At 38.8% G+C, this 15,085-nt stretch overlaps 1 protein-coding gene across 2 annotated transcripts in view; it reads left to right on the top strand.

Annotated features, from left to right (window-relative positions):
• Window positions 1-15,085, top strand: part of VMP1 (vacuole membrane protein 1) — a 68,810-nt gene that overhangs the window by 46,551 nt on the left and 7,174 nt on the right. For both annotated transcript variants that reach the window (XM_059829208.1, XM_059829209.1), the window contains 3 exons: window positions 2,201-2,281; window positions 5,940-6,056; window positions 8,449-8,510. In XM_059829208.1, the coding sequence (XP_059685191.1) occupies window positions 2,201-2,281; window positions 5,940-6,056; window positions 8,449-8,510 (260 nt within the window). The remainder of the gene's footprint in view (window positions 1-2,200; window positions 2,282-5,939; window positions 6,057-8,448; window positions 8,511-15,085) is intronic.

The raw sequence follows: 15,085 nt of genomic DNA on the forward strand, positions 1-15,085 counted from the left end.
CAAATTAATTTGTAGAGAAATTCTGAAGGCATATTTCTACTTCTGTATTTGGTTAAGGAATTAGAATACCTGTTGTCTCCTTTGTGTGCTGCATTTTATTTCCTTTGTGGATAGCTGTGTGATCACACTCTGCAAAAGAGTCTTGCATCCTTTTCAGTTCATGTCCTAAATCCTCAGCAGGACTGGATGTGTCTATTAGTGCTGACCTGTATTTGTGTTCATGTATTAACTTGTTTCGGTATTGTTTACTAACTTGGAAATAATGATGAGGGAATTCTAGTTTGAGAAGGAGCTGCCCTTGAGGTTGCAAGATTTTTGGACTTAGTTCACTGGTAAATTACCATGTTTTGTTATAAATAACAATTTCTGTCAAAATGCATTCTTTTAACAGAAAAACATGACAAATGTTACTTTACTTGTCACGTAGGCATCTTCTAGACCTGTGTCTACTAACACAAGCTCAAGTGTTTGCTATCAGCCTCACTGGGAGCAGGTTTTAATCATTCATGCATACTGTATGTATCCTAGAAGTTAAATAGAAAAATATCGGGAATAAGTTTTCAACAAAGAGTGAATATTTCATTTATTCCATTTTGCATTAAGACATTCGTGATCCTAAGGTGTTACTCCTGGTGAAAGTTAGCAAATTCACAGGATATTCTAAAGGGTTTTCATATATTCTCCTGTGGTTAAAAATGTCCCACTGTAAGATGTAGAAAATCTCACTTACTTGTCATTTTTCTTTAAGTTGAAGTATTTGTTTTAATTTGGGTTAATTTTTCAAACAGGAATTATAATAAATAGAATTCTGATTTCAATAAGAATTGTTATTTTTTTTAATTTAAGAATGTAACTATTTTTAAAGCACTGTAATGTAGAAAAGTTACTACTTGAAAAAGGGGTGTAAAAAGATAGCAAATGGCCTTATCACAGGTATTTTTTTTTTAATATGGCATAGAAAGTTATGTCAGTTCTGTAGTTCAGAATTTAAATAATACGCAAGAACATTGTCAAGTAAGTGTAATTTACTTGCAACAACAGAATTATAACAAAGTTAAAATTGCAGAAATTTGATTTCTCTGGATTATCTTGTAGTTGCTTGCTTTAATCAATATTAATGATATTCTAAATTCCACACTTCAATAGTGAAGTGATATGAAGTGATATTTATTGATTAAAGCAATTTCCTTGTGAAATTTATCTGATAGTTTTCTACAAAGTGTAAATCAGTGAATATTGCATGGCTACTGGGAAATCAGCTTTTTAATGCTTATTTGTAGGTTTTTAAAAAAGAATTAATAACTACTTTTTAAAGTTTGCTATTACCAAAGATACTCAGCTTTCTATAACTACTGTTGCCAAGCCTGAATAGGTAATACTGACCCTGGTTCTGACTTTTTGGACAGTTTTGCTTCCAAAGAACTTTATTCTCATGTAAATTCACTTCTCACATTCAAATAAACTGCTTGTGAGAATCTTTATTTTTGCTTTTTAAAATGTTTACTGTGTGTTTGGTAAACTTTGAGACTCATGAGTTTGTCATGAGTGTGTTTGAAAGTTATGATCACAAAATAAAAGTAGGCGGCATGTTCTTAGCATGGCTTTGTAAAGAATAGCTCAAATGTTCAATGGCCTGCCACCTTGGTTGCTTTTAAAGTGTTTTAGATTCAACTTTATGGATTTAATGAACTTTACAAGTCTGTTGTAGGGAGTACCTGGAATTAGCTATTTTGATTAAGATCCAGGGTTTGAGTGAAAAGATCTAAGGATATAATGGGATTATTATATTCTGGCTTTGTGTTTTGAGAAAGGACCTGTTTAACATTGTAAATGGTATTGAAAGAATTAATTCCCTTTGCTTGTTTAAGGAATAAAGTGTAAGCAGCACTGGCATTTCAAAGATATGGGGAAATAAATACTAGAAAACCTCTTTCCATAGTAGTGTGAACTTGGTGCCACTTGCAGGGTTTTGAAAACCCAATCTCAATATATTTGGGGGGTCAGATTTTCACACTGAGTGTTGTGGATTTCTCTCTCTTCCCTCTAAGCCCAGAGTTTCAAACTGGCCTTTTTGTTTCAAAAATGCTCCCAAATGCTAATGAGGAAATCCCATAGTATGGAGGATATTGAAATCCCATACACTTTGAGGTATGTTCATTTGGGGTTTTGCCTTATTAACGCTTCGTTTTCTTCTTTGCAGGATTTTGCTTCCCGGGCTAAACTGGCTGTCCAGAACCTGGTGCAGAAGGTTGGGTTCTTCGGCATTTTGGCCTGCGCTTCAGTAAGTTCATTTCAGTAAGAGAGGGGTTTATAATTTTTGCGATTATATGTACAGATTGACTGTATTGCAATGAAATTAATGCTGTGAAATGTGACTTGGTTTTATTTGAGTCTGTATGGATCTTTGTGCCTGGTTTGCTATTTCTCTGTTCTCTGTGGTGCTTAGGGAAATGGGATGGTTGTGGTACTGGCGAGTACAATAGCGTGGAGAAACTCCAGTCCTAGATTAGTACCAAACACAGTGAATTCTGCCTAAAAGCACAGCTAACAGTTCTGTAGTTCAGCATGGTGTGGTGAAACCTGATAAAAAAAGGTTTGTCACAGTAAGGAAGACTTACAAGAGACCGAACTAAAACATTCTTAAAAATCCAGAAGTTTCTATGTTTCTGTTTCAGACCAGGGATGGTCCCTGCGTTTGATGTTGAGGCCCTGTCTTTTCACGCCGCTCTGTGTTAGCGAATATTTGGCAGATCAGATCGTATGCCCACTGGCAGTTACCCTGCTGGGGCTTTCCTAGCCCAGGTTATTAGCTGGCAAGATAGAGCAAGAGCGGTATTATTACCTATAGCTTCTGCTGGAACCATATTATAATTTCTTTAGGTGTTTATGTTCTATAGCTTACAGTGCTTGACACCTTCAAATCCAAAGAATATACATAGATTGAAGAGTATAAATCCTGCCTGTATAAATCCTGATGATGATACCCATCCATAGTAATTCTCCTGTCTGCTCTGGAGGTATCTTTGGGTCACTGGGAACCAGAGGGAGCAGGATGAGGAAGCCAGTTTCAGAGTTGTGGTTGTATGAACTACCAACTACTTGGAGCTTTTTTTTTCTCTCTAAGCAAGAGGTGATAGAAGCTTCTCCACTGATGCTATTTCAGTGTTTTAAGTAGGGTAATACTGTTCTTCTGGAGTAGAAAAATACTGAACCATTTGAGGTTTAAATCTCTCTCTGGAAGCTCAATGAAAACTGGTAGGAATGGTGTGCCTTATTCTTCCATCCCACACACAAAACGTGGGCTGTGATGCACAGAAATGTGATTACAGTGAAGGGGGGAAGTGTAGGTCCCCTATGATCCCATTCTTCCGGAATGACCACAGCCATTAGCCAGCTGCTCAGCTGATGAGGTATTAATTCCACACTTGTCTAGCATCTCTTCTCTTAGTTTCCTAAATTGTAGAGATGACAATGCTAACTATTTGCTTAAATGTAAGTAACCTGAATTAGCTGGAAAGAATTAATCTGATTATAGTTGCTGGTATATGACTCGTGTTTACTAATCTTTTGAACTGTCTTAATGTTTAGAGTAGAGACGTAGGTTACAAGCTGTTCTTTAAATCTCTCCATGCAGTAGACTGCTCCTTCACTGCCTCTGACTCATTACCCTCCAGTCACCGTCTTGTGAGACATCACTGCATAGGCTATTCTGTCTGTCTCGTGTAATCAGAACAGCAGCTTGTAGATGGCAGGGATGGGTTACCGGAGTGGCTGGACGAGGTGAAATGTGGATAAATGGAGAACGTGAGGAAGGAGTTGGTAAACGTGGGAGGTGACGTGTAAACTCTGCAAAGTTCCTGCTTAGTAATACTTAAACATTTGCTTAACTTCTTACCTACTTGCTGCGCCGTTCATTCTTCAACGCGCTCTGAGCTCCAGCTTCCTTTTGCTTATATAGGCTGCCCCGGGTTGGGGGAGGGATGAGGAGTCACGAATCCACCACGGTACACTTGAGGATTTGTAAATGTGTTTACAGAGTAACTGCAGAGTAGCAGTAAAAAGGGTGAGGTTAAATGTGGCAGAGGCATTGAAAAAGCATGGGGATTCAAAGCTATACATTTTTGTTGCATCTGTAGGTGAGGAAGGCAGCCCCCCACATGTGCTCCTTGCGTTTGTGTGTTCCCCCACGAGTTTCAGGGCTTTCTTTCAGGGCTTCTCTTGCTTGTTGCTGCTTCTCCGTACGCTAGAAGGTGTCTCTTTTACTTGCCCCCCTTATAACTGCGATCTTACTTTTGGATTTTAAACAGTATTTTACTTGGGTGTATTTTTTCTGATTAGAGAACTTGCTTGTGAAGTGGTAATGACTGCCCTAGCTGCAGGTTGTTGTCTGTCAAGCAGTGCCTTCTAAATGCTACATAAAAACACAGTCAAATTGAATTTAAAACTTTGCAAGTTTATCCAGTGAAGTCAACTGAATGTAATGTTGCTTAGTGGCAATAAGAAAGCCATATTGTTGTCTGGAGCTAAATTCCCATGTAAAGGCAGCTGTGGGGAAGGAAGAAAGCAAGAATTAGCCCTGGAAGGTCCTTGCTGTGACTTGTGAGAATTTGCCCTCCTGTCTTTCTGGGCTTTTTTGGCAACTGTCAGCACTCTGTGTGTGTGTCTGTGTGTTAAAAAACAAACAAAGAGAAAACCTCGCTGGCCTGCTCATATACCCTGATGTGGACTTGTTGAGTAACCTTTACTGCAATATGTTTAATGTATTGATGATATCCACAGTTAGCCCTACCTAAAGCATGTTGCTCCCTCTATGGTGATAGTAATGCAGTAATTAAAATGTACTGTGAACTTACAAAAAACCCAACCAACAAAGAACACACTTGAGACCTAGAGCAGACTTGGCTCAGAAGAGCAAAATTATCTGGCTGTGGTATAAGTAAATAATTTACTAGCTTCCTATGCCTAAGACAGCTGTCAGAGGTAAAGAATCATTTTAGTTGAAGTGGGGCATGTTTAGAGACCGTTTCGGGGCATGATTAGAGACCGTTTCAGATTTCTTCCTATGCAGGTGGTGTTGTGGGTGCTCATAAATTTGAATTGCTAGTCTATAACAGCTAAGTATAACCCGCATAAGCTTTCTCACACATTTCAGATTTCCATTCAGTCGGTTGCAAAGTTACTGTCTTTTATGGTCTTTAACAATCTACACTCTTTATTTGTTTGTTTGTGTAACAAAACAACACAAACACTGCAGGATATTAGCCCAGTAATCCACTGCTACTGTGAATTAAACATACCCCATGCGTTGACTCGGACAGTCTGCCCTTGTACTGCATGCTAAGTGTGAAAGGTTGGAATTTGGATACTTTCTTGGTTTAATTTCAAAAATATTTTACAGATAGTATCACAATACCGAACGCCAAGCCAACAGTTTAACAATAAAAAAAAACACTTTTAATTTTAAATGAAATGCATATGCTTAATAAAATCTAATCAGTGCTTTTAAACTGGATACATATGACTATAAATGCCAGTTTTTAATGTATTTTCTCAGATGGAAATCACTGGGGATCATTTTGAACACTAGCTTCCAAGAGCGATGTGCTTGTCAGTGAGAAAACTTGATATATCACTCAAAATGGCTTTACTGTGGTTTCTGTGCATTTCACATGGAAAACTTTTTGTTAGCTTTTTTAAAATCCAGGGGTAAGGAGGGACCATGAGAATGGAATTGTCTGGGACATTGTCTAGCTGAATCCCAGAGACTTAAGTTATGTGGTGCGACATTAACGTTTTTTGTGAGTATGAAGACACAAGAGTTTTGGATCAAGTTGAATAAGGGGAAAATATGCGTTTTTCAAAGTTGCAAAGTCTGTCATGTTCCTGTTCATCTAAGTGCGTGCTTCAGTTCATGAACTTCTTTCCCTTGCACTTCATAGATTCCAAACCCTCTGTTTGACCTGGCCGGGATAACATGTGGACACTTTCTGGTTCCCTTCTGGACCTTCTTTGGTGCAACCTTGATTGGGAAAGCAGTAATTAAAATGCACATCCAGGCAAGTAGATGCTACACCTCCCTTAGGGCTCTGGGGTGAAGACTTTTTCTTTTTTTTTTACTGTTACACTGTGTTACTTCGTAATGAATTCTGGTGTCTCCCTTCCTGACCTGAAGTAATGGAAATTAATTTGGTGCAAAGGATTTACAATAAAGGATCTGCTAGGCTTCTTACACTCAAAACTTAGACAACTGAATAATTTATAGCTACAAACTAATGAGCTCGCTGCCTACACCACTCAGGAAATTGGTGGTTAGCCAAGTTATTTACCTACGGTTTTTACCAGACTGAAAGGACTTCGTACTCATAATGAACTTGCCTTTTTGGTAACAAATACTCATTTCAATGAGCGCTGCAACTGGCCTTTACCGGTTAAGCGGCACTTTTAAACGCTCCCTTTTATCTCAGTTGAGCGTGTAGAGAAAACCCCGCGCCTTTCAGGCCCTGCGGAAGGCAGTCTGAGGGTCTGTCTCTGGGCATGTTGTCCGTAGCTTTCAAGCATAGTTAAGAATTTTTGGTGTCCTCAGTCCATGTTATTTTGAAAGGGCCTGATTTCAGAGTGCATCCAGTTTTTCTTGCTAACTCAGAGCTTTACTGGGTGTTCTGAATTTGGCAATCAGAATCTCCGGTTGCTTTCAAAAATTTTCGGTCTCGCTTTTAAAACACGTCACCATTTTGTCCAATGAAAGTTGAAGTCTTGATTCCCTGGCGTTTCTTTACTGGTGGCGGTGTGGTTAGTGCTGTCTCATGAACTACATCGCTGTTTGTAATGATTAAAACCAATGTTTTCAGCTGGGGCTTGGTTTTTTTTCAAGCATCTCCATAGGACTGGTGCAGTGCCTGTAGCTGTGTTGATTGGAAGTCTTTGCTGTCACTACATTAAAATAGGAGAAGCTATTATTAGTATAAAATTACTAGTACCTTTATCAAGCTGCTTAAAAATCTTTCTTTTGCCCTGAACACAGGATTTCAATCTTCAACCCTTCTTTTCTTCCCATCTTTTTGTAAATGGTTATTTTACTTTGCCCAGTCCTTAAACAGAAAATAATAAATAGATCTGAAAACTCTTTCATTTACTGTGATAGAAGATCTTTTTCTCCACACTTACTTTTGTTTTATCTGAATTTTTCTCCTTTTAAGTCTGTGTACTGTTAGAATTTGTTCTGGCAACATAGAAAAGTGAAAGAAGATTTGTGTAATATTCCTTTTATTACTTGTCTTGTTTAGCTAGCAGAATGTTTGCTATGTAATTTATAGTGCTCCACACTCAGATCAAATGTAAGTGAAAAAATATTTCCCAGTGTCTTGTACAGTTGGTAAATCAACTTATTTTGTAATACATGTAGCTATTAGAACTCTCTCTTCTGCGATGCTTGATTTCAAGCATACTCTTGTGCAATAGCCTTGATTTTTTTGTAGTGATCTTGCTGCAATTTGGGATTTAGGAAATGTAAGAGTCATGGAAAAGGCTTTTAATGAAATCTTTTTCTAGACAGGAAGCGAGTGACCCTGGTGCAGTGGCCATCCTGGAGCTACTTTAACTGGGCTCTTCCTCCGGACCACAAAATCATTTTGTGTAGTTCTAGTCACATCCCTTATTTCCAGGCTAGTGAATGCAGTTCTCGTTAGATCATGTTTAAATTGATTTAAGGAGCCTGTGGGAACTGTTTGGGTGTGTAGACGCGTCTGCACACAGTCTTGCTCACTCTTAGCGAACAAACAAGCGGTCGGATATGACAAAAGTGGAATTAGCAAAGGCTATTTTAACAAAATTTGAGCTTCTGTTAGAAGAGAAGGGAGTGGTAAAATTATGGACATTTGGATTTTATGCAAAATCAGCTATGTGTTACTGAAGTTTATTTTATGGAAATTACTCTGTTCCAAATAATCTGTTGCATTAGAGACAGTGACAACCTGAGTATTTTTTGTTACGTTTCTGTCTGAAGCACATGAACTAGGGGACTAAAAGATACCTTATTTTTCACTTCTGTGACGTTTAAGTACACGTGTTTGTGTACGGGGATGTGAATTTTTCTGCGCAGTGATGACTGTTTTTCCATTAAAACATTGTTGACGGAGTAAAGTGACCTTGAGCTTCTGGGAATTTAAGTTTGGGGAGGATGCGAATGGTTAGTAACACAGGCTACAAAAACATTGCAAGAAAAGAAATCTATGAGGAAATAGAATAATAAAGTAAACAGCTTTTCTCTCTCCTGCCTCTTTTTGAAGAGAGCATTGAAAATTAAAGATCTTGAAACAAAAGAGAAGGGAAAACTATGTGTGAGCGCTAGAGAAGCTGTCTGGTTGGAAGGGAACATAAATTGTCGTACTGCATTGTCTCTGCTTCCCTTTTGATCAAATGTTTCTCTAACTGATGTTTTCCTTCCTACAGAAACTTTTCGTTATTATAACATTCAGCAAACATATAGTGGAGCAGATGGTGTCCCTAATCGGGTGAGTAATTCTTTAACACAGTAATGAAGTAATACCTTCACTCATTAAGTGGAAAAATACTGGAGGAGTCAACCTAGATGTGCTGAAAATTGTGCTTTGCTTTGAAGCGCAAGCTTTGGCCAACACATAATTTAGGTCTTATTTGCAACTTCATTCCTCACCTCAAAGGCTTCAAGTACTTCAAGAAACATAATAGCACTGAAGGTCAGATGGCCTGAGTATGTAGTACCGACAGTTAACTGTCACCCAGAAATATGACACAGCTCTTCCAATTATAGATCGCTACACTTTTAGCTGCAAATAGACTGGGTTTTTTTATGGACTTTCTTCAGTGTTGTAGTGTGATCCTATGACAAAAAATGGAAGAACTCTTGTGATTTATGTAGTGTCCCAAGATGACAATAAACATCTTCCATAATTTGAACTACCTTATACACTTAAAGTATTAAATCTCTCATTAAATGTCAGAATGAGAAATTTGGCGTGTAGAGTTATACCTGCATTCTATTCAACTTGGGTTTTCATAGGAGAAATGACAGTTTTCATGGATAAACTGTTCCTATTTTGAGAAAGTTTGTCTTTTCTTTTTTTAGTCTAAGTTCTTTAGTAATTGATTACTATTTTATTTTTGAAGTGAAAATCCCAGTTTAAAACAAGAAAACTAAGCAAAAGCCCAGCTAACAACGGGGGGGGGGGGGGAAGGACAATTAAAACAACATACTCCCATGTTGCCTCAGTGGTTTTGAATGAAGATTGGAACCTGATGATGAAGTGCTAGATTTTTTGCCTCATATCTACCTGTTCAGTCATGAAATTCTGTGTAATTTTATAATCCATTGTTGATGTTAACATTTTGTGCTTGGTAATCCAGCAAATAACATCGCAACAGTGCCTCTCTAACCGTGCAGAAGTTTCATAAACTGCTTGAATGCAAAGAAAGTGTGCAACCTAATTAATTGAAATGTGGGCAACTAGACCAAATCGTATGGATTTCATGAAAAATTGGTGCTTAATTGTTCAAAGGGACGGTTGTGATCTTGGGGGGAAAGCTACTGCCTGTGTCAGTACACTGATCTGATTAATGTCAGGGATGCAGGTTTAAAGTTTTAAATGTGATTCTCTAACATTTAAATAGAAAGCCTTATTGTTGTGGGTTTGGGGGTTTTTTTGTTTGTTTGTTTTGTGGGGGTTTTAAACTAAATACCTAATATGGATCCATAAAATAAATTCTAAGGTGTTTTTACTTTTCCAAGGTCTTTCACTTGTTATATGGGGCAAATTGATTGACACTTCGCTATCCAAACTGTAATAACTATTTTCACATAAAATCCAAAAAGCCACGCTCCTCAAGAACAGTTTCGGGGAGGAATATCTGGAAATAATTCCTTTTGAAATATGTAAACTTGAAGTAGTAGTGCTATACAAAGAAAAAGGAATGTCAGAAGACACATTCTTAGGGCATTTCACTAATGAAACAAATCCTGACTTTATGACTTCCTGATCTTCTGATTGGGTGTCTGGTTTGTAACAAACTTCAAAATTAATTTGTTGCTTTGAACATTTTTTAAAAAAAAAAAAAAAGTGGCTGCTTTTAACCATCATTAGTCAGCTTTTCTTAGTATCAATCACACCGGACAATTTATTACTAACTTTTGATCAGCACTGCTACTAGCTCAGGTATATTTCCAAAGATTTACTTTCCTGCAAACCTTTGAGGCAAAACTAGTAGTTTTTTCCTACTTCATCTGTCTTGGAGATAATTTTGCATCAAATTACTTCGAATGCATTCACAAGACCTCTGCTGGATCCGGATTTTATTAGATGGTTGATGTCAGAGTTAAAAAATGTTCTCGGGAGACAGTAAGATTTTTGGAATGTCCCGGTATCCTTGACTTTTCTCAAGCTGTCTGCTGGCATTACCTCATCAATTTCTTTTAGAGTGGAGTATAAAACATGTTAAACAATAGCTTCCATTAAATCCCTTATTATTAGATTAAAATATAGATCTGTTTAATGGTTGGTAACTTTATTTTAATCAAATTCTATCCGACAAAATGACATAAGACTTCTTTTGTCTGAGATATTGCTCTTACACAATAGGAAATGTCTAAGCACAATACTTTAAAATAATGAACATATTAATATACAGGATAACTAAAATCTAGACAGAAGATTAAGTTATGAGATAAAGTCGGAGAATATTTGATTTTATAAGCCAGAGAGAATTTCTTGATAACTACATGAGCCGTAGTCAAAAAGCACAGATGATTCACCTGCAGACCTTGCCCGTAGCTCAAGAGTTGTTTACTTCTGTTACTGGATGCTGCTGGCGTTGCACGCTAAGCCTGCCATAACCAGGCTGGTTTAATATAATTTAGGGTAATTTGATTTTACAATTTTGTCTGGGTCTCCATTACAAAAGGATCATAAAATAGTCCTTATATTAATTAAATAAAGAAAGAAAAGGAAAAGAAAATGTGGCAGGAAATTAAGAAGCTGTTTACATAAATTTTTTGCAACCATTGGTGGTAGCTAGCGTACAAACACAAGGTAAGAAGGATGGGTGGTGGCAGCAGCAAAGGCAGATGGCAGCCGTGCTGCGGCAAGCGCTGTTAGAAGGAACAAGGAGCCATGGATGGATTTAAGAACCTGAAGTTAGCATGAGTCTTGAAATGAGAGCTGAAGAGGATTACAAAGATACTGGTGGCTCGCATGAGGCTGGTAATTAGCAACCTGTTCTGCCAGTTAATAGTTGAAAGTTGTATTGTTGCTGTCTAAAATGCTAGAAGACGGTAATGTTTTCTCTCAGATTGTATTACCTTCATAAGCTTTTGTGAGGAAAGATGGTGTGCGAGAGTTTTGTCCTGTCACTTAAAGAAGAGTTTAACTTACTGGTCATCCATGTAAAATACTTCAATGCTGGTTTTAGGCCAAACCTAGCCCATTTAAAATGTTTAATTATTGTGTGTGTTGTGGGTTTTCTTTTAGCTCTTAAATCTTTCCGTTTAATTTTTTTTACCTACAGCTGCAGGATTGTTTATGAAGTCACACTAAGCATATTGCTTTTAAGCATGATCATATTTTCTTTGAAGTGGCAGTTTCAAATGCGGATTAAGAATTCCCAGAAAACTACTGAAGAAATCGTTCTCAAAGCACACACCATCCACAAAGCTGTCTGCCATCAGTTGTGGGTGAATGTTCAGAAAGAAAAAAATGAAATTTTTTTCTTTAGTTCAGCATGCTCTGTTCATATTTTGTGAAAATGAGCTAGTAACTTTAGAATGTCAATGGACATCTAAAAAATTCATAACCGTGTTTTATATAGCATTAGGCAGCGCGTGGCCTTCACCTCCGAAGCATCTGAACTTCAGTGCAAGTGGTGGCTGCGTCCCTTTTGGACCAATCCCAGCCTTGGGGCAGAGAGATTCCCTCTGGCTATAGTTGAGTTAATGATAGACTCACAGAGGCTGCAGAGGGTCTTAATTACAGTTAATTAATAGTTACTCAAAGGGGAGGCCTGAACACTGAGAAGTGCTCATGCGATACACCAGGTATGCTGTCATCTTAGCAAAATGAGTGAACTACTGCCTGTAGCAAATGACGCCATGCTGATTTTAAGAGAAGTAGAGACTAATCTATTCGATTAATGAACTGAGTCAATAAACTAATTTGAAGTTGAAATAGAAGCCAGTGAAATGCATGTAAAAAAATTGCATACTTCCACAGAGTCTTAAAAGTTAATTTGTTAGTGCCATGTTCCGTGGGTGAGACGTGTTAACACTGTGAAGTGTAATTCAACAAATTCTGAAAAATCTACCCAAAAATACCAGTGCTTCGGAAGGGCTTCTTAACCTGGTGGTTTCTGTGCAACAAATTTTCATGCTTTCCAGCTATGCAGGCCAGTTTGAATGATTGCACGTCTTAAAGGAAAAACAGTTTTTGGTAACAGGTACTTGAACCGTTGCCTTGACAAACCAGTTTGCTGCTATTTATTGTGCCATAATTCTTTGCTTCACTACTTAATCTCAGTTGATTCTTGTAAGGAGCGTGATGTTCCTTTCCCGAAAGAAGTACAAATGAAATCATGGTGACTAATGTGACTGGAAACTTTGCTGAAAGATTGTTTTTGTTTTTTGTTTTTCCAAAAATCATTTAAAATATAGGTTTAGGCCATTTCTTTAGAATGTAAGTAAGTCAAGAAACTACAGCGATAGAAAGGGCTGCACCAGTTGTCCTGGGGTGAGAAGAACCCCGGGTTTTGATTCGCATTGTGCCACGCGATTGCCTGGGGTTTTTGGGGGCCTTCAGCAGGGTATGACCCCATAGCGTGGCCTCTGCCACCTCGTCTCCACCGCTTCGTATCGCTCTGCCTTGGGCAGACCAGCGTCAAAGGAGCCGGGCCCAATCTGCCAACCGCACCTTCTGACTTGGCGGACCTTTGTTTTGCGGGTATGCCAGAAAGTCCATATCCTGTTGAACTGGCGCCTTCATTAAAGGATATTTTGAAAAACAGGTTCCACTCAACATTTAAAATAAAACCTGTGTAGTAGAATTCAACCAAAAATAACCTGAAGTGGCTGAGAACATGGATAACTGAGCAGCAACTTCAAAATCTCCTGAGAGAAATGCTTCTGGAAGGTTATACCAATACACCTGACATTTCTTGGTACAATAAATCAATGGCTCTCCTCCCACAAGTATATCAGAAACCTGTGGGACTGTGCCCTCATAATACACCCTGTACACAATAGATCAGCTCTGCACAAAAAAGGCTTTAGTGTCTTGAAAGGGACACAGATGTGGATGAAATTTGAGTAGCTTTGGTGTTGAAAACCTTCCAGTGGATCACAACAGAATTATAAAAGTTTATTTGCAAAAGGCTTGTAGGATTTAACTCTGAACAAGCAAGCTTTTTTTTCTGAATTGTGTACAAAAATAGATCTTTAAAATACAAATAGAAGTTTCCTTATGAAGAGCAATATTGAGCGGAGTTAAGAAGCAGCAGTTCAGGGATGTTGCAATTCCTATTTTTGAAAGCATTGATTTTAACATAATAGAATGTCCCGACAAACAAAAAAAAGTTTTGCAGACAGCTTGGTTAATGTGGGTATTGGAGCGTAGCTCCAGGTATAAATGACGTCAAACATAACAATTTTAGCTTAGTGATCTTCAAATAAGATAGTTTCTTTCTTGTTTTGTAAAGCAAGGGAATCTGCCAAGTCGCCTTTTAACCCCCAGAGTATTTCTGCTGATCCTGACCATAAACCAGATTTATTTTCTGCAGCTTTAGAACGCTGAATGCAGATAACGTCTAAGTTTCACCGACTGCTCTTGAGGCCGAAGTGGCGGTGATGGAAGCTGAAGGCTGGGGTTGCTCCCTCCCTGGCTCGGGAGCCCAGGTTTGCTGCGGAGGCTCTCTCTGAGCCGGGGCCCAGGTTTGCTGCGGAGGCTCTCTCTGAGCCCAGGTTTGCTGCAGCATCATCTGTCAGGGCTGAGTCAGGCCGGGAGTGAGGTCCGCTCTGAGTCACTGCGCAGGGTCCTGGTATTGGCGGAGCCTGGGGGAAATGGATGGTTTAAATACTGTGAGAATCTTTATCAGCACAGGAAATGACAGCTCATTAAAATACTAACCGTTAAGCCTGTTTAGATCACTGTCTGGAAAAAAATTAACCATTGAAGGTGCAGATAACTCGCAGGAAGAAAGGTGCTCTGTTTAGACAGTGAACGCGGTACGCAAATTACTCAGCTTTGCTAATTGTCCAGTGGCTTAAAAGTATTTCCGCTGGACTCTCCTTTTCAATAGTTTATAGAATGTCTAACTTCCAAAGTTGATACTGTGCTGGAGCAAAACTTCCAGTTTCTTTTGAGGGAGGGGTGGCTGACATAACCAAATGCGGTGCCTCTTACTGAAAGCCTTCTTGCTTTTGAGCTTCAGGATGGATTTTTCTTGTGTTCTTACAGGGGAATGTAGAAATGTGAATCGAGCAACTCTGTGTGGGAGGAATGGGTGTTGGGTGTGATGATTTAATGATGTTTTGCATAGCTGTTTGGAAGGTGAAAGCCTTTGCTTCGGCCCGCTGGCCCAGCTGTCAATAGCTAGTCTGATTTAAATCCAGTATTAAAAAGAGTTGGAGGTACTGGGAGGGAGGACTCCATGCCAGCACCCTCCCTCCTCCCTTTGTCACATTCTTCAGTGCCACTTAACTCCCTTTTTTGTAGACGGAGATAATCTCTGGCCTTGGGCCACGCTCGCTCCAGGACGCAGGGTGAGATACTGAATGCCTGCAGGGTTTGTGCTGACAAAACGCACAATGATATTTTCCTCTTGGTTTGGTTTTCTGTTGTTTCAAAATGTCTTTCGCTGTTGTCCTCATTTTGAATTGTAGTGCTGGCATTTCCTAAAAGGATGTTTTTCTGTGGCTGGACGAGCCCAAATAGCTGAATCGGAGCAAAACGTATACGATGCTGTTTGTCCCCAGACCCCGAGAGGGTCCGGTCGAGGACGAAGTGTGCATGCCAGAGGCTGACAAAATCAATCCCCGTGTTAACAGTTAAACGGTTTTTCCAAATTAACA

The sequence above is a fragment of the Gavia stellata genome, chromosome 25 (genome assembly GCF_030936135.1).
Source record: "Gavia stellata isolate bGavSte3 chromosome 25, bGavSte3.hap2, whole genome shotgun sequence".
NCBI lineage: Eukaryota > Metazoa > Chordata > Aves > Gaviiformes > Gaviidae > Gavia > Gavia stellata.